Source organism: Vipera ursinii (assembly GCF_947247035.1).
Source record: "Vipera ursinii genome assembly, chromosome: 2".
Classification (NCBI taxonomy): Eukaryota; Metazoa; Chordata; class Lepidosauria; order Squamata; family Viperidae; genus Vipera; species Vipera ursinii.
In genome coordinates, this window is record NC_139513.1 from 269,462,523 (window position 1) to 269,490,431 (window position 27,909).

Genomic DNA, 27,909 nt, shown 5'->3' on the forward strand with positions numbered 1-27,909 from the left:
GGAAACTTGGTGGGATGAAACCCACAAATGGAATACACAGCTAGAGGGATTTAAATTATTCAAAAGAAACAGACCAAATAAAAGAGGTGGAGTTGCTCTCTATATAAGAAATAACTACATCTCTACATAAATAGAGCACAACAATGATGAAAATTGTAAACATGAATGCATTTGAGTCAATATAAAAGGGAGAGAAAATGACATTGCCATAGGGGGATACTATAGGACACCCAACCAAACAGAGGAAATAGATTAACTTTTTGCTAGTCAGTTAACTAAGGCTTGTAGGAAGCACATCACAATAGCAATGGGGGACTTTACCCTGACATTAACTGGGAGACAAACTGCACCAGGTGGAAGATCAAACAGATTCCTGACAAACCTAGTAGACAACTTTGTCACCCAAAAAGTAGAGAAGGGAACTAGGGGATTAGCCATTTTGGATCTAATTCTCACTAACAGAGATAAAATGATAGAAGGTATGAAGCCATTGGAACCTTTGGAGGAAGTGATCATGCAATAATGGAATTTAACATTATGGAAACACAAGCAATAGAACACAGTCAAACTAGAGTCTTGGACTTTAAGAGAGCTAATTTCAATAAACTTAGAGAGAGCTTGCAAAGGATTCCATGGATAAGAATCCTCAAGGGGAAAACAACTCAAGAAGTTTGGGAAATTTTGAAAAGTGAGATAATAAAAGCCCAGTCTAGCACAATACCAACAAAGAGGAAAAATAATAGCTCTCAAAAGAAACCAGCATGGCTGAATAAAGAACTCTCATAAACTGGAAAGATAAAAAGGACAAGTATAAAAAGTGGAAAGAGGGGCACATAACTAAGGCAGAATATCAGCAAATAGCCCGAGCCTGCAAAGACGAAGTGAGGAAAGCTAAGGCTCAAAATGAACTAAGGCTTGTGACCAAAGCCAAAAATAACAAAGAGCTTCTTTCAACATGTAAAAAAAAAGTGAAGGAAATGATTGGTCCATTAGTGGGTGAAAGTGGCAAGAAGATGACAAGCAACAGGGTGAAAGCAGAACTATTTAACTCATTTTTTACATCTGTCTTACACAAAGGGAAAAACAGTCCAACCTATCAAAAACAGTACCACAAAAAATAGATTAGAAACACAAGATAGGTAAGAAAATGGTAAGTGAGCACCTGTCCAGCCTAGACAAGTTCAGATCACCAGGACCAGACGGATTACACCCCAAGGTTCTCAAGGAACTGGCAGACGTGATCTCAGAACCACTGAACTATATTTTTCAAAGATCCTGGAGCACTCGGGAACTACCAGAGGACTGGAAAAGAGCTGATGTAGTTCCCATCTTCAAAAAAGCAAAAAAATGGATCCAGGAAATTACAGACCTATCAGACTGACCTCTATACCTGGGAAGATTCTGGGAAAGATAATCAAATAACATCTAGAGGCAAACAAAGTCATTACTAAAAGCCAACATGGGTTTGTCAAAAACACATCATGCCAGACAAATCTTATTGCATTCTTTAACCAAGTGACAAAATTAGTGGACCAGAGGAATGCTGTGGATATAATTTTACTTGGACTTCAGTAAGGCATTTGATAAAGTGGATCACAACCTCCTACTTGATAAGATAGAAAAATGTGGGTTAGACAGAATCACCACCAGATGGATTCGTAGCTGGCTGACTGGCCGTACTCAGCGTGTGGTCCTCAATGGAACCGCATCTACATGGAGGGAAGTTTGTAGTGGGGTTCCCTAGGGCTCTGTTCTGGGCCCAGTGCTCTTCATCAATGATTTGGACAAGGGGATAAATGGGGAACTCATCAAATTTGCAGACGACACCAAACTGCAAGGAGTAGCCAACACTCCAGAGCACAGGCTTAAGATACATGAGGATCTGGACAGACTTGAACACTGGGTGCTATCTAACAAAAGAAATCCAGTGGTGAAAAAAGTAAGGTTCTACATTTAGGCAAGAAAAACCAAATGTACAGATATAGTATAGGTGGTACCTTGCTCAATAGTAGTAACTGTGAGAGGGATCTTGGAGTCCTAGTGGACAATCACTTAAATATGAGCCAGCAGTGTGCTGCAGCTGCCAAAAAAGCCAACAGTGCTAGGCTGCATTAACAGAGGGATACAATCAAGATCACGTGAAGTATTAATATCACTTTACAATGCTTGGTAAGGCCACACTTGGAATACTGTATCCAGTTTTGGTCACCACGATGTAAAAAAGATGTTGAGACTCTGGAAAGAGTACAGAGAAGAGCAACAAAGATGATTAGAGGTCTGGAGGCTAAAAAATATAAGGAACGGCTGCTGGAATTGGGTATGTCTAGTTTAATGAAGAGAAGGACTAGGGGTGACATGATAGCAGTGTTCCAATATCTCAGGGGTTGCCACAAAGAAGAGGGAGTCAAGCTATTCTCCAAAGTGTCCGAAGGCAGGACAAGAAGCAAGGGATGGAAACTAATCAAGGAGAGAAGCAACCTGGAACTAAGGAGAAACTTCCTGACAGAACAATTAACCAATGGAACAAGCTGCCTCCAGAATCTGTGAATGCTCCAACACTGGAAGTTTTTAAGAAGAGACTGGACAGCCATTTGTCTGAAATGGTATAGGGTTTTCTGCCTGAGCAGGGGGTTGGACTAGATGACCTCGAAGGTCCCTTCCAACTTTATGTTACTATTACTATACTCTATGGTGGAAATAAAAATGTAGGGGAATAAACAGAATACTCAGTGAGCAGGACTACAAGGATATGTGATGTCCCTTTGGTTGCTTAACACAGTAATGGTTAAATGTATAAGGAATATTTGTGGTGATGTTAGAAGTGTATTGGTTGAGAACAGGTATACACATATGCTTTTGTGAACAGATAGTGCTGAATTGTTGACTGAGAACTTGAAAGACTTGCAGTAAAAATTAGAGGAAATGTATTATACAACAAGGAATAGGATCTGAAAGTGACTGCCAAAAATATAGATAGCTGTTTCTGACAGGGAAAATAGCATTATTACAAGTTATATATAAATGGTGAAACAACTAGAAGAAATAGATGAATTCATGTATCTTGGGAAAATATTGACAAAAAATAGGAAATGGAAGAAGTGTTGAATGTGTAAATTCTGGAAGAATGATAGTAGTTAATATGCAGCCTGTTGGAAGGAATATTTGTTGAAAGAAGCAAAAATAACTTCATATAAGTGTATGCTTCAATTGTTAAATGGAAATGAGATGGCTATGTTAAGAGAATCATAACAATCCGTTGATTTCAGTGGAATAGGATACTTAAATCTAAGTAGGCAAACAAAAAGAGAAGGGTCAAAAATGACTAAGTGCTCTGAGTTGAATGTGGATTAGTACAGAAGGACGTGAATGACCAGTATGAAAGAAGTACACTGAAGTGGTATGGTACTACAGAGAATGAATGAGGACTGAAGTGTAGAACAAATACATGAAGGAACAGTAAATGAGTTAAGAATAGTGAGAAAGTGATCCTTTGATGGATTTGATGAAATCTTCAAAAGAGAGAGAAAAAGAGCTTTGAGAAAGTCAGGATGATGTGGAAATTAAGGCCTTTTGGGGTGACTGTGGGCCAGGCATTCTCTCTTAGCCCTAGAAGGAGGCAATGGCAAATCACTTCTTGCGAAGAAAACTGAAAGGATTAGTCTCAGGATTTATGCCTGGAGTCAATACTGACTCAAAGGCACAAAAAACCAGGAGATTTGAAGTGTAAAAAACAAAACACAGTGTATGAAGCAATATATGGATGAGGTAAAAGCAATGATAACTTGCAAGTATTGAAATGTATGGAGAAATACAATGAATGATGTTTGTGTAAAGTAGTATTAGCTACATTTTCATTCCTTTTCACTCTTCCTACACTCTATATATGTTGCTTACCCTGAAATGAAGTAGTGTGATGGGTATGTATGTATGAATATATATTTCATGAGAAAATGAAGTATGTTGAATATGGAAATAAGTCAGCTGTCTTATGCATATTTATTTGAAAATAATTTATGCATCTTGCTATAACATAACTATATCATTTGGCAGCAAGTATTGCTCAATGCAGCAGAATTTCAGATGTTTCTGGACAACACTTTCATTATGTATTTAAACAATTTTTACCAGCAATCCCTATCTCAATTCTTATTTGCTCAAAGTTGTTTGGAAACATATACTGTACATACAAATCAATTTATGTAATATTTCTCACTATTTCTATTGGCACCTGCTGAAGAGCCAATTAACCCAATCTATCAGAATATATTGTGTGCATTCATTCTATTCTTAATTATTTTTTGTGGAAAGAAAATATGGGTGGGGAAAATACAAAGTGGGTTCTAAGTGGAAAATGATGACCCCCTACTTTTCTGGTAAACGCCCATCAGTGAAGCAATTACACAATATAGCTGGAAATTAACTTTTAAAAACTTGTTAGATTGGTGAGCCCAGGGATACCTGTGGCCAAACCCTCTCTTTCTCTAAGTCTGTAGCCAGAAACTAATGGCTGAGCGTCTTGCATCATCCTCGGCCATGGTGTGATTTGTTTACTAGTACTCTTGGATGGATGAACGCGTTACCGGTAGGCTCGCGAGATGCTTGGAAAACATTGGAGTAGAAGAACCAGTTTCCCCGGGGATGTTCGGCTCAACTAGAGGCAGGCATCTGTCGGGGACCTGTAATGGGGAGCCCCGCAGTGGCCAGGAGACTAGAGGCGACGGCCTAAATGGCTCCTTCCAACTGCAGCTTTCTCAGCTGCGAAGTCGTGTCCGACTCATCGCGACCCTATGGACAACGTTCCTCCAGGCCTTCCTCTCCTCTACCATCTTCTGGAGTCCATTTAAGCTCGCGCCTACTGCTTCAGTGACTCCATCCAGCCACTCTGTCGTCCCCTTCTTCTCTTGCCCTCAATCTTTCCCAGCATGAGGCTCTTCTCCAGTGAGTCCTTCCTTCTCATTAGGTGGCCAAAGTATTTTGAGTTTTAGCTTCAGGAACTGCAGCTACTGGGTGCTATTATCTAGCAAATCGCGGTTAGGCGTTTCAGCGCGGTGCACGAACTACCGTGCCGGCCCGACCAGGTGGACTAGTCCCTTGGGGATTCCCCCCCCCCCCGTTGCGCTGTCTCCCCGGCTGCCGCGGTCCTTTTATCCCGGGGCGTAGGAAAAGTCCCATCAAACTTCGCGAATGAGGCGAGCGAGGGGTTCGCCCCCGTGGCCGGGCTGCGAGTGGGGAGTGCCTGTCTACCTGCCCCTTCCCTTCTTGCCGGCGTTCCTTCGGAGCTGCAGCTAGGCAGTCTCCGAAAGGATGGACGGAGGAGCGGCGTCCCTTTCTCCGCCTCAGCCCGCCGCCCGGCAAGGCAGGGAGGCGGCTTTCTTCCCCGCTCCTTGCCCACCCCGGCGGTAGTCCCAGTCCCGGCCGGGCTGCCATTGGCTTAGCGGCCCCATCCGGGCATTTGGCGCATCGCTGCTGCTCAGCCCGAGCGCTCCCAATATGGCGGAGGTGAGCGAGGAAAGCGGGTAGGGGCGCTGGGGTCCGGCCGGTTCCTGGGCGAGTTCCGCGGTGGGGCGGCCCCTTCAGGCCGCTCCGACACCCCCATAACTCCCTCCCGGTGGTCGGAGCCCCAGCAAGGGGCGGCTGGGGGCTGCTCAAGCTACTTGCAGCGGAGAAGCGCAGCCTGCGCGACTAGGCCGCGGCTGCCTCCGTCCGTCCGTCGGTCCGTCCGCCTCTAGCTGTCTGCTGAGCGCTCTGCCGGTCTCCACCCACAGTCCCGGGTGCGGAGAGGTCTCCTTTCTCCGGTTCTGCGGGGGTCGGAATCCGGGATGGAGATGGGTTGGCTGGGGTGAGATGAGGAGGGAGACGAAAGAGGCGGCGGAGCGGTGAGATTCTCCGACGGGCAGCCCGCATCTTTTGGTCGCTCCTCCTTAAGCTGCCCCTGTCACCTCTCGGGCGGGCCCGGCCGGGATGGAACTGGTGTCAAGGCCCGGGTCTCGCGTCGGGGACGAGGCGGAGGAGTTGAAAAAGAGGAAGGTTGGAGGGAGAGAGGCAACTCGGGCTGCTGAATGCGGAGGAAAAGGGAGCCTAGACGAGGGTCCAGAGGACCGGTGGGGCTGGGGGGTGGGGGAAAGCGATGAAGGGATGCTAAATAGCCGAAGAAGGGGAAAGAAAGAAGTTGGAGGGAGAAAAGGGGGGAAAATGGGAAAGTGTGTGCGAGAGAGAGAGAGATTGAGTAATTAGGAGGGGTTACCTTAACATTTTCCTTTTGTAAGACCACTTTTTTCCAAGTCTCTCTGGCCAGCCTATTTGTAACCTGTTTTTTCCTCCCTCTCCCATTGCTTGTTCCAGGCTTCCTTTGGGAGTTCCAGCCCAGGTTTGTCCTGTTCAGTTCCTTCTGTGATTCCAGCAGTGGGAAGCTTTTGGGTACGGCTGAGGGCCAGGGTACAGGCACATCTATCAAAGATATTTTCTGTGTTTTCTTGATTATGTTAAAATGATTACTTGCTCCTTCATTGTCTGTAGTTGATGCTCAGTTGTTTTATCCTAAAATCACCTGTTTGGTTCTTACTGAAAGTATGAAGCTCTTTGCGGAGGCATTCTGCCCTATCAGTTTCAAATTATTCTGTTTGATTTTCCAAACATTTATTGGAATGTTTGAATATGCAAGAAGCTTCAATTTAAAATAACGGATAAAATTGTCTGCTGCTTCAGTGATCTGCAGACCTCCTGCTCCTTTATTAAGCATGATATAAAGCATACTTACTTGGAAGTAAGCCATTTTCATTACTTTGTATTTTGCAACATGAGTTAAAATCACAGTCTTGATTACCATATTTGCAGAAGTAAGTTGGACTTACTATAAAGTTGTTAATGTGGGCCTTAGAGCCTGTAACAATGCACTATTTTATTTGTACAAAGAAAAATAATACAATAAAAGTAGGAAATGAGGTCAGATTAGAAGCTTTCAGTTCGCTTAGTGAAAATTTGCCATTTTTGTGTGTGTGTCCTTCAACCTTATATACCTCCCCAATCCTCTTCTAGAATTTCTGTCAACTCTTTGGACTAAAGTTGCAGGGTGGATGCTCAGCTAATAGATGCTGTTCCTTCAAAGGAAAATAAAAGCAAATGTAAACATATTTGAAGTAACTTTCATTGACAATAATGGGACCCCAAAATCCCTGGCTAGAATAAGCTGTGTTTGTACCTATACATATTGACTTCAGGAAAGTCGCATTGTGAAGCATTGATGTTAATGCTTCTTTAGTTTTAAAAAATAATCTTAATTTCTTTTTTACAGGATGTTAATGAACTAAATAGAAATGTAATTTTATGAATGGAAATAGAAGCAAAGTTACTTTTGTCAGTGAAGTTCAAGTGTAATTTATTTGTCTTATAATAAAATCAAAATAAAAAATACAGATATTTTATAAATAACTGCCTTGGTGGAGCAGTGGGCTAATGCCTCCTTAAGTAATGCCAGCTGCCTGCAATAAGTGCAGGTTCGAGTCCTACCAGGCTCAAGGTTGACTCAGCCTTCCATCCTTCTGAGGTAGGTAAACTGAGGACCCAGATTGTTGGGGGCAATAAGCTGACTTTGTAATAATGCCACTTGGCGGGGGGGGGGGGGAAGCCCTAATAAGCAGGCATATACATAGAATGAAGGCTATTGCTAAGCGCATTGATCTGTGCTTCTTAAATTGTAAGCCACCCTGAGTCTTCGGAGAAGGGCGGGATATAAATGGGATTAAAAGAAACATAAATGTATGAACAGTCTTATAACATGTCTTTGATCAACTTGTTAGACAGTACATTATATTTTAAAATGTTAACTAATTTGACTTAATATTTCTGGGTATAATTTTGGAATTAGCCCCTTTGAATTCAGGATACATTCTGATTAGACGAGTACTATGCTATCGAGGTATTCATCATTAAATATACCCATTTAATAATACATGTATATGTAAATATAAAACAGTTTCAAAGGCACTTCAAATACATTTTTCAGAAGAATTGTTAAAACATCTATCTAATGAAATTATAGTGCAGTGGTACACTAGAAGTCTGATGTCTGTCACAAGTTTGGATGGGTAGGATTCCCTCCACTTGCTTAGCATACTATGTGTGTTTACTTGGAAATAAGTTCACCACAGTTCAGTAGGACTTACTTTATTGGAAATGAGTTGAAAATTCCAGTTTTTTTTAACTTGGATCACCATGTTTTTCAGAAGTAAATCCACCTGATTGGACTGATAAGGTCCCCAAGATGGCTCACGACAGTAAGCACAGCCCTTGGTATGCCTACAAAAACAATGTGATAGATCTGTTGCTGTGTTCCAAATGTTGGCCATTTGTCTAAAATCAGTCTTGGATTTTCTGAATCCAAAACTTTTTTATTTCCCCAAATAGCTCGGTAGATCAGTCTCATCAGCTACATGTGCCTGAGGGTTGCCTTGTTATCATCCATCTAGCAGACTGAGGAAGTGGCACATGATACCCCAGTTTACTCGCATCCCTTTAAAATTCATCTGTACAGCTGTAATACTTTATGCACATTTTTAGGAGTAAGTTCCATTAAATCATTATGGCTTACTCTGATAAAGGTGGGCACAGGTTTGTATTAACTTTAAAATGATGATGCAAATGTATTGTTACTTAAGATTTTTCACTTTACAGTAGTACAGCACAAATTTAAGATCAATATTCATTCTAAGAATCATTTAGTTAAAAAAATAACATGAGCAAAATCAGCTGAAGTTAACCATTATTGATCACATCAATTTTATGTTTTCCATCAAGAATAAAGGCACTTAATGCTTAAATTTGGCTAGAATGTTATACATTTTAAGGTCTTGAAATTAGATTATTAAATGTCACATATTTGTCGTAATCATTTCTATCATGATTGAACACACTTTTATTAGTTTAAATAAACAAGGCTCTGTTAAGTGCCATACATAATCATTTTCAAAGAAAAAAAATACTAAAAAAATAAAATAAGCTGTTTTGTATTTTATGTACATTATTGAAAATTACAGCTTGTTTAGACATGGTTAGTTTTGACAGTTTCAGGAAATTGGATTTACTTCATACAACTTTTATGTACAAGTGCAAATACTTTTGTTTAATAGGAAATGTACAATTTGAAGGCATTCTGTTAACTTACAGCTTATTAAAAAGAAAAATCATAAAGTTTCACCTGAGTTGAGTTTGACATACATGGTATACTCTTGGCAACAGGATAGAATTGGGTTGCTATTGGCTTCTTACCTGATATTTTTCAACCTTCCTATGTACCTTACAGCCTTGAGCTTTCTTGGTGGTCTCCCATCCAAGTATAAACCATAAACCATGCTTATTATTGCCATAATCAGCTAGGTGTTTCCACCTGCCCAGATTTATGATTTTAAAAAATGGCCATTCATTGTCAAATATCTTTTTCTAAATCTGCAAAACAGCACTGTATAACCACCTTCCCAAAGGGATATCCTGAAACCATTGGGGCAATATCTTCCAGAATTCCTAGCATTTCAAGGTCTAAGTAATAGTGTTTTGCACTGAACTGGTTCTATAAACACAGTGGAAACCATTTCTAACATTTTTAGATAGCTTTAGTCCTTCCAAAAGTTGTTCAGATAAGTTGGTAATTTTTTAACATTCTGAAATAGCGCTATTTTCCTGATACAGATTCTATGAGCTTCTACATACAAACTATTGTGCTTGCATCGGTTTCAGCACATTCAGTAATTCATGAAGTCAAAATCGAGTAGCTAGGAAAATTATAGCTGCATTGCATAGCTACAGTGGAGTTAGGACTGATGTAGCTAATACTAGTACAGTATGTGGAAATATGATTGGTTCAATTTTAGTGCTTTTGACAAAAGCTATAATTAAATTATTCTATTATGTCAGTTGAACGTGTTTGCTCCAGGGAAGTCCCTTCACTACTCCTATAGAATTGTTTTAAAATAAGAAGCATTAATCTAATATTCTCTTCAATTTACTCTGCAGAATGTACAGCTGTACTTAAAATCTATGCCATGGTTGATACATGCATGTTTGAGGCATTTAATTCTTGAATTTTGGTAATATAACATTTAAGATATTAGTACCATTTGCTAAAGAAATTCACATTGTCTTTTTTTTTTAGTTGGCTCTCTGTCTTCTGAGGATCATGACTTTGACCCTACAGCTGAAATGTTGGTACATGATTATGATGATGAAAGAACTCTGGAAGAGGAAGAAATGATGGATGAAGGAAAAAAATTCAGTTCTGAGATTGAAGACTTAGAAAAGGTAAGACTTCTTTTCCTAGAAAGAATGCATGTATTCTAGAGGTTTGTTCTTAAACATCATTTGAGAATGCTGCATTCTGCAACTTTTGAGGCAACTATTTACACCACTGCATTACCACTACTATTTACACACTACAGGCCAATAAATAATTTCTGGGAACAGCTATTTAAAAAATAACTGGAAAACCTATTTACATTACCAATATAAATGAAGGAAAGCAATGTTAGTGCAACTTCTTTTTAGCTCCAAAGATAAATGTAATTATTATATAATTTGCATGTAATAAAACATAGGTTCTTTTGTGGCACTGTGTGGGGTTCTTGTTTGTTAAGAAAATACTTTTATTTATATTTCAATTTTATTTATGCATGCTAGATTGTAAACTAATAGTTCAAATTGTTAAGGGGATTATCTGTTTCAATACATAATGAGGTATTAATACATATTTTTACCAATAGCATAATTTCTGTTTAATTATTTAAGTTACTTTGTTCCTCAACACATGTGCAAAAGCATATGATCTTCTACAAATGTCAATTTATTTTCTCTTTATTAAAAAAACAATTCAGGAAGGAAGCATGCCATTAGAAGATTTACTAGCATTCTATGGTTATGAACCTACAATTCCTGTTATAGCAAGTTCCAGTGCAGATAGTTCCCCAAGCGAACTTGCAGATGAACTTCCAGATATGACTTTGGATAAAGTAAGTACTTTTAGCTGTTATCCTAAAACACAGGTGATTCCTAGGTTCTATTATTATCATGACTTCATTCCATTGAGAGATTACATTCTTTTATTACCCGACTATGAACCTGAAATTAATTATTCTTTACATTTCAGCAGGTTGTAGTTCTAGGCATATTTAATTTGGAAGCCATTTCTATGAAAGCAGTGGGATGGATATGTGAGCAACACTAGCTTTCAGTAGAATAGTAGAATTCAGAATGAAGAGTGGACATATCTGTAGTATTGTACAGTTTTAAAAAATAGATTATCAGTGCACAGTAAGATATTACAGCTTTAATGTAAATTTACACTAGGATACAATGTGACTACATCAAGTGCTATTTTGTATAAGGTTTTTTTTTCTTTTTGTAAACCATCAAATTTTTTAAAAAGCAGGTTTTTAAATATTGTCTGGGAAACTGGTGTTCCAATTGTCTGTTAGCTAACAAAAATGTACATATGTATATAAATGCATTCAAACTCTTGTCTTTTGTCTATCCATCTATCCACATACCTATCCTACCTACTTACCATCTACCTTGACACATACGTATTCAGAGAAAGAGAGGAGTAAAATTTGCAGGGAAATTAAAGTATTCTATATGTTGGAAGCAGGTATTTCATAGAAATTAATGCAGAAGGTTTTGAATGATTTCTTAAAAATATCTTTTTAAAATATTACTAGAACAGGATGAAATTCACAAGAAAGTTAGATAGGTATAAAGAGATAAAGAATAACAAATTTATTATAGATTAAAGAAAAGGATTTCAAACTAAGCTTTACTTTCTAACTTTATAAAAAATACCCATATTTATTTTGTTTTGAAGCAGAAGGTAACAACATTGCCAGTGAAAAGGATTCTAGAGTGAGGTAGTTATATGACATTTTACTCAAAACTGGATTTTGCCCAAAGGAAAAGAGTAATGACAAAAATTGACAATGTTGGCTCAGAGCTGATTGTTATGTAAGATGTAGGAAAAAATTCACTGATATTTTTATTTTCATAAAAAATATAGTCCTTAAACCAGCCAGATAGATAAGAATAACCATAAAAATTTGCAGTTTCTAAAAAGAGACAGGAAAAAAATAAGTAGTTGAACTAAGATTCTCTTTCAAGTTTTTTCTTCACAGATTGAGAAAACCAATGTAATCTGATTGTAGTGATTCCATGATTAGAGAACAGATATATTAGTCACTGAATCCAGTCCATCTGTCCCTGTCCATTTAGTGCACTAATGTACATTAGCGCACTACTGTAATCAAACAGCATTACAAATATTTTTCCCTCTTTTTCATGCAGAGACAGAGTTTGTTTGAGGATTTTGAATGAAGGATAAGGCATATTAGGCTCTTCTGCCCTGCCTTGGTTAATTTCAATATAACACCTTGAGGTGAAAAATCACACTGAATTGCTCCCTCCTGCCAGCTCTGGATTCTTGTTGAATCAGAACTCGGCTTTATTAGTTAATTCTTCAAGACATAAATGATACTAGTGATTGATTCTTTTGATTGTAGGAGGAAATAGCCAAAGACCTTTTGTCAGGAGATGATGAAGAAACACAGTCTTCTGCTGATGATTTGACACCATCGGTTACTTCACATGAAACAACAGATTTTTTTCCTCGACCTTTAAGATGTAAGGAAATATAATCAGTATCCCAAATTAGCTATATTAAAATTGTGAGACTGTTAGTCATCTATCTTGGTTTGAAGAACTAATTCTGCTGGACTTGGTGCATTTTCAAAATGTTATTTTATTCCATTTTGTTGTACTAAGTTGTTGTAAAAATAAAGAATGTCATTGATAGGGTACTAACATGGTGCCAGAGTAAAGCTATGCAAAAGGAGAGAACTTTTCCTTCAGAGAATTATGATCCTATCTATAGTTTTGTGACTAGAAAACAGTGCTGTTTATAAATGAATATCAACTGAACTTTTCTTTGGTTTCATCTGAACTTTTTCCTCCAAATTCAGCCTCTTATGATCTCAATATTCTGGTTCAAGACACCCAGAGCATCTTTTACATGGTCTGGATTAACAGTGTATAATTTGAGTATTGATGTATTAATGATACCTCACCCTAAAGCAAAAGAGTTATTTCATATGGATCTTAAAAAACATAGGGGGTGAGAATTGAGCTCTGATATTCCACCCTCAGTAACTAGAGGCTCAGTTGCTTTGTCTCATAACTATTGACTAGAATTGCCCAATCAGAAATGAAATTACTGTAGAATTTATTTTATTTATTTGATTTGATTTGTATACCGCCCTTCTCCCGAAGGACTCAGGGCGGTGAACAGGGACATAAATATCAAAATACCCAAAATACAGAAATTAAAAACAAATTAAACCCTAGTGCCCAAATACAGAAAATAAATTACATTAAAACAATAATTAAAACAAAACCCATCAGACCAGGCCGGCTTGTATAAACAAATAGGTTTTTAGGTCGCGTCGGAAGGAGCGAAGGTCGGGAGCCATCCGGAGCTCAACCGGTAAACGGTTCCACAGGTCAGTCGCACCCACAGAGAACGCCCTCCCCCTAGGGGTCACCAGACGGCATTCTCCAAACGGCGGCACCCTGAGGAGGCCCTCCCTGTGGGAGCGCACTGGGCGGAGGGAAGTTGATGCTGGTCGCAGGTGCTCCCTACGGTACTCTGGAGCCATGCCATGTAGGCCTTTGTAGGTCATAACCAGTACCTTGAATCTCACCCGGAAGGCAACCGGAAGCCAATGCAGCTCACGGAGCAGAGGTGTAATATGGGAGTATCGGGAGACCCCCAACACAACTCGCGCGGCTGCATTCTACACCAGTTGGAGCCTCCGAGTGGTCCTCAAGGGCAGCCCCATGTAGAGAACGTTGCAGTAGTCTAACCGAGAGGTCACGAGCGCATGAGTGACTACGCAAGGCATCACGGTCCAGATAGGGCCGTAACTGGCGCACCAGGCGCAACTGGGCGAAGGCTCCCCTAGTCACAGTTAATATATGATCTTCTAAAGAAAGCTGTGAATCTAGGAGAACTCCCAAGTTGCGAGCTCTATCTACGGGAGGTAATAACTCACCTCCCATAGTGAGAGATGGAATGATCTGAGTTTCCTGAGATGCTGGCACGTACAGCCACTCTGTCTTGTCCGAATTGTGCCTTCAAATCTCAGATATCATGCTTGGCAATATTGAATGCAGCCAGTAGGTCTGCATTTCCCTTACCAATCTCAATGAAATCCAACTAACAAAGCAATCAATGCTATTTCCATCCTCTGACTGAGTTTGAATCCTGTTTAAAAGAAGTAGATAGTTAGCTTTATTTAGGATTTTCTCTGAGTCCATTTCATGTTCTCAACAACCTTCCTTAAGAAAGATTGGACATAGTTAGACACAATTTGTCTAATATGGCCAACATATTCCTTAAGAGCAGGCAGCATCACGGCTTCTCTCTGGGTACATTGATCACTTTCTAGTCCAGCCATACTTATCTTGCTTAGTCACAGAGAGGAATTAGAAACAACATGGGTGCAGTCTGCAGATGGTACAGCCAATCCATTTCCTTGGATTCTACAATCCCAGATCACATTGTCTCACGTAACCCCATTCATCTCATGTGGTTCTGCCTATCGAGACTTGGGCAAAAATAAGCAATTGTACCTGCAAAGAAACAAATCTTAGAAATGTGATGAACTCTTTAAGTAAATGTAATTTTGAAATGTAAGTTTGCCATAAAAGCTATTATTTAGCCAGAACGTCAGGGCCAGGATATTACATGAATTCATTCTGATAGGATAGGTGGAGTGCATGTTGGTATGCCCCAAATAATTTGGGATTGGAATGCTGTGATTTTGTTTTTACTTCCTGGAGTTAACATTTTGCAAGTTGGGTGACTATATAACTTGATTGATAGATATGTAACCAGAATGAATGTTTGTGATTTGTTATTTTTAGGTATTGATATGCTAAAGACAAAACATATACAGTATAAGGTTAGGGTGGGCAGGGTTTGCAGTTTCAAAATGTTTCCATTTCCAAAAGGCTTCTCACTACCTTAAAAGTGTTTTGATGCTTTTCAAGCTATTTTGGAAGTGTGTAAAGATATAAACAGATGTTTTGAGCTCAAACAGGGCCTCTTCTATGCTCCCATCATCCACAGTCATCTGATTGGTGTGATGCAAATACAAAATATAGCTCTTAGCTGTGGACGTGGACGTTGAACATGGGAACATGTTCAGAAGTTGGATGTGATTTGAGGGAGACTTTGTTATATTTCAATATTACGTTAAAGTTATTAAATAATTGCCTGTTAACATTCCTTTTCTATTGTAAAAAGCAAACACTACCTGTGATGGTGATAAAGAGTCTGATGGTGAAGACGTGGAAGTAGATACTGGTAATTCATCTGAAGATTTGCGAAAGGTAATTCTTAAAATGCTCTGTAGTAATATACAATTTTTTGTATTTGTTCTATATACTTAACGTATGTAAAGACTTAAATCAAGATGTATCAAATGTCTTAGAATTACATTTATTGTTGGCCTCAAATCTCCAAACGGATTTGCTTTTGAAAGTATTTTACTTCCCCATTTCAACTGTAATCTAAAAGGTAGGAGATCTGTATTTAGTGTATTGTTTCTAAAGGTGAATTTTGTTATGATCCTAGTATGAGCCTGAAAATATTTGTGGTTTGGATGTTGAGAAATGTATGGTTATAATGCTACATGTCCTAATTTTTTTCAGGAAATAATGATTGGTTCACAATACCAAGCCGAAATACCACCTTTCTTATGCAAAAATTGCAATGATGAAAAAGGTAATTAATATTTTTTAATTAAATGGTTAGATTTGAAAATAATTGTTTAAAATATATTAGCAATTAAAGTAAAAAAAAAAATTAAACATCAACAGACTTGTTCTGTGCACTTGGATATTACATATTTGATTTCAGGATCACGAGGCATAGCCATATTTGGTTGACTTATCTTGAACTTAATTTATGAATTGGGTTTGAGTGTTTAAATGAAGTACGCTACAGAGTACTATACATATTCAAAAATTGCTAAGAAGTACAATGACACCACATTTTAACAGGCCTGTTGAGGAGAGGGGTACCTGTTACTTCCAAATATCTATTAAATGTGAAAGGATGTTATTGTGTTTGTCATCCAGGGTGGATAATAATCGATTCTTTTTTTAAAAAATGGATTTTTTTATTTAAATTGGATTTTTATTATCAAATTTATTTTAATAAAATGCTTTTGGAATAAAAATATCTAGATATAGTTTTCTATTTATGATACGTTAATAATTTAGTTTATTCAGCATGAAATGGAGCTTAGTTATGTAGCATGTAGCATATTTACATTTTTGGTAAACTCATTCAACGAATCCAAACTTGGGAGTTGCTGCTAAATGGGAGAGGGTGTGTGAATGGCTGGAAAGGCAAGGCACTGGGGCAGTGAGGCCTTCAGGGAGGTTGCATGGATGGGGGATGGGGACAAAGAAATATCCTTCCAACATTACCACCCCCAATCCTGTGAGAACTAATCATTCAATCACCACCACCACCACCCCTATCCTGCCAGAACTGATGAAACTTCTTGGATGAGAAGCGAAACTTCTTGATCTTCCTCAAGGAAAAAAACAGTCCAGTTGCCTTTTGAAAGAACACCTTGAGTTATTTGTAAAAATAATAAAAATAATAAAGGCAGGGTACAAATAAATAAAAAATAAAATTCCAAAAATGATTATTTTTTATTATGTTTATTTTATTTTATACTTGATCAAGATATAGAAAAATACCTTCAATTATTTTAGTATTCAGTTTGATGCATGCTAGAATTTCCAAAAGATACAAGCAGGGTTTCTTACTTGACTACGTTCTTTTTTCAGAATAGGAAAATAATTACATAGAATTTTTCTTCCTACATAATCAACTTTTTGTATTTGCATTGCTCTCTTATTTTAGATAATCCTGGGGCAGATTTTCTACTGGCAAATAAGTATTTTGTAATTATTCATTATAATAATGTAATATTAAGTTGCCAGTAGAAAGTTTGCAAGATAAAATAAAGATGCAGGTTACAACAAAATGAGTTGCTTAAACATTTGCATAGAAACATATATGGTTTTTTAAAAATATTATTTTAAAAATGTTATTGAACATTTTATGTTACTATTAAACGTAAAAATGCTACAGTTGATATTTTTGAAAAACACATCTTAATAATTTGTGGTATTATACATACACTATATAGCAGGAGTGTAACAATATAGCTCCACAGAAACACTGTGGAAAATGAATATGTGTATCCTTAAGAACACTGAAAAGATATGACAACAGATATCCCCAGAGAAAAGTCACAACTAGATCTTTATCATACCAGAGTGTAGGTCATAAAATGTTATTTTTAAAACAGATTCTTATAAATTGTATATTTCTTTGCATGCATTACTCTCCAGATTACTGGGGATTGCTGGATTACTAGGCAGTTGGTCTCATCCATGTTTTGATATTTCTTAATAGCATATGAAAATGAGGACCAGCTACTTTGGCAACCTGATATTATTTCGGAAAACAAAGTTAAAGAGTACCTTTTTGAAACTTCTGTAAGAACTGGAAATGAAAAAATAATTGGCAGAATTCCTGATGGAGTGCATACCCGGGACAATGAACAAGTATGTTTTAATTTTATTTCTGTACAGTTTGCCAGTGTAACTCATTTTTTATACTTAGGTTTGCAAAACAAATAAGTTTTTTTTCCTATTTTCTACTTTTTAAGCTAGTTAGTATTTCATAACTATATCACATCCTATTCTATGGCTTTAAAACATTTTCCATATACAGTGTATATAAAGGGTCAAAGCTACTTCTTTAATAGAAGGATTTAGTTCATTTTTGCTACCCAGATGATTGTTGGGGGCAACATGTTGACTTTGTAAACTGCTTAGGGAGTGCTGTAAAGCGCTATGAAGCGATATATAAGTGCTATTGCTGTTGCTGCTGTTTTTTCGAAAAAATGGAGATTCAAGGAGATTCAGACCAGAGGAGGGATGAAGGGGAGGCAATGTTCATTGGTTTACCTTTTCCCTATGGGGCATCTCTCAGTGTTCTAAATAATATTTTGTCCTTTGCTGCCCCCACTTCACTCCATTTACATGGAGGTACCTCCTCTTAGTAGTCTGGCAGTCTCTTCTGGAGACTCAAAGCACCCTCCAAAACAGCACAGAAAGTAGCGTTCACTTGCTTCTTCCACAGTGTTTTACCAGCAGGATCTTTGCTAGATCACAGCATTTAGTTGGGAGAGGTTTTGATCCAGCCTATTATCTGTTAACGCTGTACAATGTTTTATTAGAAATGGATACATAACCTTGTAATAGAAGCATTTGACTGACATGAGATTGCAGCTGCTGGGTTGTGTATGTTCCTTTTGACTGGTTAAACAAGAAATATTGCAATCTCTACTAGGCACTCTATGAACTTTTCAAGTGTAACCACAATTTAAAGGAAGCTATTGAGAAATACTGTTCAAATGGAAAGACATCACAGGGTAAGTTCTCTATCAAGAGCGTTTATATGTTAAATAATGTTAAATCATAAAGTGCAGACATGGACTGTGGTGACTGTGTTGTTCCATACAGTTCCTCATATTTTTGTAATACCGTGTTTCCCCAAAAATAAGACCCGGACTTTTTTTTTGCCTCCAAAAGAGGCACCAGGTCTTATTTTGGGGGGATGTCTTACCCACTTACCTAAGGGCTGCCGCAGCCAGGCCTCCCACACCCTGACACCTGTTGCAGCGCTACCTGAGTTCTGCGGCTGCATGCCACATGGCGCACCACGCTGCTGCCGCAACTCACAGCAGGAGGCTGCGTGGCTCATTGTGCCAATCACGCCACCACTCATGGCACCATCCTGCAACGAGCAGTGGCACGATCGGTGTGACGATCCACAGGGCTTCCTGCTACGAGTAACAGCAACAGCACAATGTGCCACGTGGCGTGCGGCCGCAAGCAGCTGCAGAAGAACTCAGGTAGCATTACAACAGATGTCGGGGCATGGGAGGCCTGGCTGCAGCGGTCCTAAGATAAGCAGGAGTGGGGCGGCTCCACCCTGCCCACCCTAGCTTGATTTTTACACATGCGCCTTACTCCAAAACTAGGGCTTATTTTGGGGATAGGGTTTATATTAGACGCCCATGGAAATTTCAAGCTAGAGCTTATTTTCAGGATAGGTCTTAAATTGCGGCAAAGCAATCAGAGTGATGCAACAGTAACAGCTGGGGTATTCCATATATTCAGATAACTAAAGAAGACAGTCTCTTGGAAGATTCTGTTGCATAAGATTGAAGTTCTGATCTGTATAACTTGAGTCAGTTACACTTTTATAGTCAAACATTCATCAATCTTTATCACTGTTGCAATACTAGTCAGGTAACAAGAAGGAATGCTTGAAACAATGAAATTGTGTGAAATATAGAGTTACGTGTGCATGACCTCATTATTAGCCGTAAGTGTTCTTCCCTGCCTATTGGACTCCTGCTGCAATTGATGGAATACCATTTCCACTTACCGTATTTTTCGGACCATAAGACGCACCTGACCATAAGACGCACCCAGTTTTTAGAGCAGGCAAACAAGAAAAAAATTCTTTCTCCTTCTCTCTCTCTCCCTCTCTTTCTCTCTCTCTTTCCCTCCCTCTCCCATTGTCCCTTCCTTCCTTCCTTCCTTCCTTCCTTCCTTCCTTCCTTCCTTCCTTCCTTCCTTCCTTCCTTTCCTTCCTTCCTTCCCTCCCTCTTTGTCCTTCCCTTTCTGCATTAGAGCAGTACCCGCGGAGGCAGCCCTGCAGCCCGGCTTTCTCTTGCAGAAAGCAAGCTGAAACGGAGCGAGGGAGATTGCCAGAAATGTGAATCGGCCAATCTCGCGCTCCTGCAAACTCCCTCGCTCGGTTTCAGCTTCCCTTGCTACAAGAGAAAGCAGGATGAAACGAGGGAGATTGCAGCAGCGCGAGATCAGCCGATTCGCATTCCTGGCAATCTCCCTCACTCCGTTTCAGCCTGCTTTCTCTTGTAGCAAGAGAAGCTGAAACCGAGCGAGGGAGAGTGCAGGAGCGTGAGATCGGCATTTCTCAGCACGTGCCGATTCGTGCTCCTTGCAATCTCCCTTGCTTTCCACTTGCGGAGGTTGGGGCTGGCCATACAGATCACATTCGGACCATAAGACGCACCCTCGTTTCCCCCCACACACTTTTGGGGGAAAAAGTGCGTCTTATGATGCGAAAAATACGATATGCCTTACTATTATTGGCTAAGTTCACACTTCAGCCTAAGATATAAACTACAGCTTACAAATCATAGTACCTTCCAACCACAACGTAAGCAAAAATCAAGTAAACCATGTTATGGTTTAGTTTGCGGTATGAACCAGGCAAGTTTGTTGAAAAGGTTTTCGTTATTTTACAAATGTTGAGACCAAATGTTTGCTGATTTATTAAAATATCTAATGCTTATTAGTTTCCCTCTTCTTCTTTCTCTTAAGATATGACAGCTTGGACAGAAGAAGAATGTAGAAACTTTGAACATGCACTTCTGATATATGGGAAAGATTTTCATCTTATACAAAAAAATAAGGTGAGCAAGTATAGAAATAATTTATAAATGATAAAGTTGTTAACATTTGAGTAGTTGGATAAAATATGTAAAACAACATAAACAGCATATTTTTGTCAACAGCATATTTTTGTATTCTTCTGGACTGTCTCCAAGAGTTGGGAATTAAGAGTACTATTCTTCGGTCATTTCATTCCTAGCTACATGAGCAGTTCCAGTTGCAGGTCATGGTGGGGCAGAGTTTGAATCCCTGGAGTACTAATGTAGAATTCCTTGGAATTGGATGCTCTCCCCATGTTATCTACATAAAGATAATTCTCTCCCTCTCTTAAAAACACTTTTCTTAATAAAACTTCATAGTTTAAAATATGGTTCATTAATGTCTCTATTCTTTTCTTCTTTATATGACATAATATATTGACCTTTTGAGCATCCAAAAAAGGTCAGTGTATAACATCATGTAAAGAAGAAAATGAAGTAATGCATTGTATTAGAACATGTAAAATTGTATTAGAACATGCTGTAACAAATTTAAAATACTTGCACAATTTTAAGTTACAGGTAGTCCTCAATTTATGACCACAATTGAGACCAAAATCTCAGTTCTTGAGCAAGCAGTCATTAGGTGACACATCATTTGATTGCTCTGCACAACAACTGCAACCCTGGCTCTCCCAGTTGCAGTTGTTAAGTGACTTTGTGGGACTTAAGTTGGTAGAGTCTAAGGTAAGGAGCATGGGGGTGCATTGGAGAAGGCCCATGCATACTGCACATGAAATCTGGAGTGTGCTGCACTGTTACAAGTCCTTTTGTTCCAACACTGTTGTTGAATTTTGAACGGCTGCTGAACAAATGGTCATAAGTGGAGGACCACCTGTATTAAATTCATTCTCTGCTTCTGCTAACAGCTGATACAGTATTTGGAGAGGTATCATACTGTTAAGCTGGAATCAAACCAGTAATTCATAGTCTTTCAAGTATTGACAATTTGCCAAGCATTTTATCATTTGTACTTCTTTCCTATAAGAATTTACCACAAGTATTAAGACTAATGCTTTCTGTCTCTAGGTGAGAACCAGGACAGTTGCTGAATGTGTAGCATTTTATTACATGTGGAAGAAATCTGAACGATATGATTACTTTGCTCAACAAACAAGATTTGGAAAAAAGAGGTACAACCACCATCCTGGAGTCACGTAAGTTGAAAGACCTTGGAAGACCATTTGTGCTGAATGTCTCATAGAATTTCCCACAATTAATAGTAGTTCATCATTATACTTTCGAAATGGAATTTGTTAAATAACCTCTCTATGATCATTTTCTTTCAGGGACTATATGGATCGTTTGGTAGATGAAGCAGAAGCTTTAGGTGGTGCAGTTTCTTCAGCTATAATGTCAAATAATAGACTAGAGCCCATTCCTGATCAACAGCAACTAAGCATCCTGAATTCAATCACTGCCAATGATTTGACAGGTAAATTAAAAGGTAAATTAGAAGAGCTTAGTACAACTATAGGTCAGGGGAAATGGTTACATCTTGTATAACATCTTTTTCTGTCTTCTAGCACTGACCAATAGTGTAGCTACAGTCTGCCATTCTACAGATGTGAACTCAGAAGACGCCTTCCCACCTCTGGACAGTTTGCCTCGAACAGCAGTTAATCATGTGCCTGTCGTAACAGAAGATTTGCTTAACTTGCCTAGTAACGGTGAAAGTGATTGTTTTAATTTATTTGAGACTGGATTTTATCATTCTGAATTAAACACTATGAACATGTGCGGTGAAGAATCTGAAAGGCCTGCCAAGAGATTGAAAATGGGAATTGCAGTCCCAGAATCCTTCATGAATGAAGTTTCAGTAAACAACTTGGCTGTTGATTTTGAGAATCATACACATCATATTACCAGTGCCAAAATGGCAGTCTCGGTAGCTGACTTCAGCAGTCTATCTGCAAATGAGACAAATGGCTTTATCAGTGCCCATGCGTTACACCAGCACACTGCCCTCCATTCAGAATGAATTCAAGCAGCAAATTAAATACAGTGAACACTGTTGGCAGTTTGTGGTAAACCTGATGAATTGATCAGGTTTGCTTAGTCTTTCACTGGAAGTTTGAACTCTATGACATCAGTGATGTCTTTATGTACAGAACTATATCTTGATTTATCAAGAATAATTTCACTTTTTTCCAATCCATAAATGTGGAAACTTCATATAATATCTAGCAGAGTTTGGGACTAAGAGAACTATGTGGTGCAGCTTTAAGCTCTGCTTCCTTTCTTTTTAAACCTGTAGAGAGACTGCTGTCTCAAAACCAGCACAGAAGTTCTGAACTTAATAGAGTGGGTTTTTGTTTTAGGTTGCTTCTGTCCTAATGGATGCAGTGGAATAATGTTTGTTTACAGGTACCAGTTCTGATCCTTGCTTAATGTAGCATTTAAAAAAAAATCAAAAGCAGGGAAACATTTCTTTAATTTAAACTGCACAACTACACAAGGATATTATTAAATGGAAGCTTCTGTCATCTGATATTAAACCAGAGCACTTCAGTTTACAAAACAACAGATTCATCTTGGTGGATATTATTAGCACAAAAGACAGTAAGAACAAAGTCTAAGGACAACCTTAGATGCTCTTATAAAATTACAGGCCACGGCTACCTTATACAAAAATAGTTAATACTGTCCAAAGGTTTTGTGTACTTTAACGTATTGGCTGAAAAAATGTGTGTTATTGGAGCTGGGGTGGGGGATATCTATATTTCTAAGGAATAGAATTTGAAAGCATCAAGTATTATCTAACACTGTTTAAAGCCACTAAGAATGATAAAATTTGCTCACTCCACTAATGAATTACATCTTGGGGTTTGTCTTTACATCATAACATGGCAGTTCAAAATAGCATGAAAAATTCTAGATTAATAGATGGTGATGATGCAATGGATCTCTGAATCATTTTCAGCCATTAGTGTAGTTTTATTCCTGGATTTATTCAGATTTAAGTTTATTAATATTCCAGAGAGAAATCTTTGACAAGATTGTTCTGTGTTGAAGGATTTGTGAAAGTTCACTAAAACCTTGGTTATCAATTATAAAACTTGCCAATTTTACACTGACACATACCGTATATTTAATTTTGTTAAAAGTGATTTTAAGGTATTTTTTCAGTATTGATAGTAAATTGCTTCATGGTTGTGTATCAAAAAAGACACAGTTAATAATTCAAAAGGAGTGTATTTTACATTTCTACAGCCTGTATTAGCATCTTGAGTTTGAACAACAGCAGAGTGCTAGGAGTCACTATGAAATTAACAGAAGTTTTGAGTTTCTTACGTAGCACATTTTTAACCATTCTAGGAATTTAATTACCACATATATATGTTAATGGTGATCTGTTGTAAAGTATACATCTGAAACTTGTCAGTCTAATACAGTACACGGTCAATAATGGGTAGCCTTGGCCCAGGGTCATACTTTCAGTCAAATTATCAGCTTCCTGTTGCTGTAATTTGTGCTGAATACTGTATCTTGTGGGGGGGTTTTCCTGTTTGAATCAACATATCTTATTTAATTTTGTAAAATACTGGCCATACTTTTCCTTTTGTTATACATTCACGTTTATGGGTTTTTCCAGTGGCTGGTGTGTATAAAAATCATCACATAAAATGAATGCTGATACCAGTTGCACTTAAAAGAACACACCCATTCTCATCAGCTGATGCAGTACTATGTTCAGTTTATCTATGCATTGCTGGGGTCTTAATGAAGACCGAGACAGTCTAGTTTCTCGTCTAAAGTTTTGATTGTCAGCAAGTTAAATGGACACTTTAGTTATTTAATAAAGACTTTTGACCAAAATTCTAAAAATGGTATGAGAGAACAATGAATTCTGGCTAGTTTTAATAGATTTTTAATTGCTGATCTAATTTAGCCTATTGGCTAGCTAGCTGGTAATGTTTACTTTTAATTCCTTGTTAAAATGAGGCAATAATTTGCAAGATTATGTAAATATGTACATTCTGCATATCTTTTTAGATATCTATTTCAATATTTTCTGACTACTTCTGTGTATAGTAACATTTTGTGCATGCTTGATATGACATTCATAAATTTGTACCACTATGACTTTATTCATGTAAAATAGCTATTTATTGAATTTTTCTTTTAAAAGCTGGACTGTTTCTCTCTATTTTAAACATTTTACTGGAGAAATTGTTACTGTTTATTAAAAGAATTGCGTTTGAATCAGAAGAAAACTGGCTAAATTGCAGCCATGTGAAAACTACATTGGGTTGATTCATTATAGGTAAAGCACAATTCTTCTAACAAACCGTGATGACTTCTTTATTCATTGCTAAGTATATTCTCTGTTCTCCCCTACTCTCAATCCATTTGTATAAACCAAAAATCCATGGTGGATATCTGCAGTTTGTAGAGGTATCGCTTACAGGAACTCCAAAAGCACATTTGATTCACTTGGATGTGCAGCTGGTGCTGCAATAGAGTAATACTTCAACTTTTGTTAGCCATTTCATCCTCTCACTGATAGCTTTTTAAGTCTTTATTTTTCTTAAGTCTTTATTTTTCTTCTTTATATACAGACCAATCTTACAGACTGCATTATATTCTCTGAAGTATTGAACTCTGTACTGTTAGATTTTTGTGCAGCTTTTCTTTGTAAACCAATAATCAGATCCATGTTAAGTTCACATCCAGTAGTGCATTAGTGATACTATTTAATTGAAACAAACTGAATGTAAATTAGTGGATAGCTTAACCACTAGAAGACTGCCCAGTGTTACAAGCACAGTGTCTATAAATGGGAAAGTAAATGTGCAAATAATTATTATGTCCATGGAGGTGGAGTATTATAGTTATTGCTTCAGGGCTGTTGAGGATTGCAGTCCACCTCTTAAGAAATCAGTCATGTCCATTACTAGGTTCAAATTGCTTCACCCTGTGCATAAATTAGTGACAATCGCAACCAGTTTTAATATCTGATGCTTAAGCGGAAGTTGCTATTGTCACATTGGTTTTAATATTTGTACATAAACACTGATTTTTTTTTAACATTATTTTGTATTTGTTGTACTTTAATACCTGGTGTACAGTTCCAGAAATAAATGTCTGGAAACCTTTTTTCTCCTATGAAAGTCTTCCTCCTTCTGCAATATTATTTGTTCCTTTAGTATGCTTGGACAGACGGAAGATTTTTAAAATGAGTTAGCAAATATTCCATTTGCAACTGACAAGAAATGGAAACGGAATGACAAAATCTATATTATTACTATTGAAAAAAATATGGAAAAAAGAATGTGCCACCTGCAAAAAGGATCAATATGACCTGTTGTCGAGAGGAAACTAAAAACAGTATTTCAACAGATCTCCATATAGAAAGGAACATCCCTTATTGATCAAGATAGTTCTATTTAATTTAATTTTTAATTTTATTAAATTTATATACCGCCTTTTCCCGAAGGACTCAGGGTGGTTTACAGGGTATTTAAAATCAAACAATACAAAATACAAAAGTTAAAAAACAATTAAAAAAGATTAAATTATCCCTTAACTAAAAACCTCAGTTAAAAATTCTCAGCCTGGGCTGGAGAGCTCAAAGAGCCAGGTCTTCAGGTCCCGGCGGAATGAACGAAGGTCAGGGGCGGTCCTAAGCTCCACAGGCAGCTGGTTCCAGAGGGCAGGCGCACCCACTGAGAAGGCCCTCCCCCTGGGTGTTATCTGCCGGCAATCTTACCGGTGGCACCCTGAGAAGACCCTCCCTGTGTGAGTGCACTGGACGAAGGGAGTTTGATGTTGGCAGGAGGTGTTCCCTCAAATATCCGGGACCCAAGCCATTTAGGGCTTTATAGGTCATCACCAGCACCTTGAATCTCACCCAAAGGGCAACCGGAAGCCAATGCAGCTCGCGGAGTAGAGGTGTTACATGGGAATATCGGGAGGCCCCCATCACAACTCGCGCGGCCGCATTCTGCACTAGTTGAAGCCTCCGGGTGGTCCTCAAGGGCAGCCCCATGTAGAGAGCGTTGCAGTAGTCTAAACAGGAGGTCAAGAGCGCATGAGTGACTGTGCGTAGGGCATCTCGGTCCAGGTAGGGTCGCAACTGGCGCACCAGGCGAACCTGGGCAAAAGAGCCCCCTGGTCACGGCACCTATATGGTCTTCAAAATTGAGCCGTGAATCCAGGAGGACGCCCAAGTTGCGAGCCCTATCAACGGGGGGTAACACCTCACCCCCCATCGTTAAAGGTGGAATGAACTGGTTAGTCTGAGATGCCGATATGCACAGCCACTCAGTCTTGGCAGGATTTTTTTTACTGAAAAGTTTTACAATACATTTTTTTAAAAAGACAAAAAAAAACCCAACCCCTTTGGCAGGATTGAGATGAAGCCTGTTTCTCCCCATCCAGACCTGGACCGCCTCCTGGCAACGGGACATCACGGCAAGGGCATCGCTGGGTTGGTTCAGGGTGGAAAGAAAGAGTTATGTATCATCAGCGTACTGATGATACCCCACCCCGAAACCACGAATGACCTCACCCAGTGGCTTCATATAGATGTTGAACAGGAGGGGAGAGAGAACTGACCCCTGAGGAACTCCACAAACGAGAGGCCTCGGGGCGGATCTCTGCCCTCCTGTCAACACTGACTGCGAACGACCCAGGAGATAGGAGAACCACCGTAAAACGGTGCCTCCCAGCCCCCTGATGCGTCGCAGTAGGATACCATGGTCGATGGTATCGAAAGCCGCTGAGAGATCTAATAGGACTAGGACAGAGGAGCAACCCCTGTCCCGAGCCCACCAGAGATCATTCACCAGCGCGACCAATGCCGTCTCCGTGCTGTGCCCGGGCCTGAAACCCGATTGGTACAGGTCCAGATAATCAGTTTCCTCCAGGAACAGAGGAAGCTGATGCGCCACCACGCTCTCGACAACCTTCGCCAGAAAGCGAAGTTTGGAGACTGGATGAGGCTTTTTGAGGAGGGGTCTCACGACCGCCTCCTTCAAGGCGGCGGGGAAGACACCCTCCTTCAAAGAAGCAGTTATTACTGCCTGGAACCAGCCTCATGTCCCCTCCCGGGCCGCATAAACCAGCCAGGACGGGCACAAATCCAACAAACAGGTGGTGGAGCTCAGCCTCCCCATCATCCTGTCCACATCATCAGGGGAAACAGGATCGAACTCAGTCCAGATAACATGCTCAAGACCGTCCGATTCCTCCACGTCAGACTCCGCCCAGTCAGAGTCCAAACCGGCCTGGATCTGAGCGATTTTGTCCGTCA

The 27,909-nt window shown here is 39.0% G+C and overlaps 1 protein-coding gene across 4 annotated transcripts in view; it reads left to right on the top strand.

Moving 5' to 3' along the window:
• Positions 1–25,754, top strand: part of MIER3 (MIER family member 3) — a 44,233-nt gene extending 18,479 nt beyond the window's left edge. Inside the window, exons 1-14 of one of the 4 annotated variants that reach the window (XM_083356291.1) lie at positions 5,485–5,499; positions 6,343–6,417; positions 8,223–8,289; positions 10,145–10,290; positions 10,860–10,994; positions 12,534–12,654; positions 15,338–15,423; positions 15,745–15,817; positions 17,531–17,682; positions 18,473–18,554; positions 20,542–20,633; positions 21,681–21,808; positions 21,941–22,098; positions 22,178–25,754. In XM_083356291.1, coding sequence (XP_083212417.1) covers positions 10,192–10,290; positions 10,860–10,994; positions 12,534–12,654; positions 15,338–15,423; positions 15,745–15,817; positions 17,531–17,682; positions 18,473–18,554; positions 20,542–20,633; positions 21,681–21,808; positions 21,941–22,098; positions 22,178–22,632 — 1,581 coding nt within the window. In that variant the 5' untranslated portion in view covers positions 5,485–5,499; positions 6,343–6,417; positions 8,223–8,289; positions 10,145–10,191 and the 3' untranslated portion in view covers positions 22,633–25,754. Of the gene's footprint in view, positions 1–5,484; positions 5,500–6,232; positions 6,418–8,222; positions 8,290–10,144; positions 10,291–10,859; positions 10,995–12,533; positions 12,655–15,337; positions 15,424–15,744; positions 15,818–17,530; positions 17,683–18,472; positions 18,555–20,541; positions 20,634–21,680; positions 21,809–21,940; positions 22,099–22,177 lie in introns of those variants that run through there. The other 3 variants (XM_083356292.1, XM_083356289.1, XM_083356290.1) reach the window with 3 other exon arrangements.
• The last annotated feature ends 2,155 nt before the right edge of the window (positions 25,755–27,909 follow it).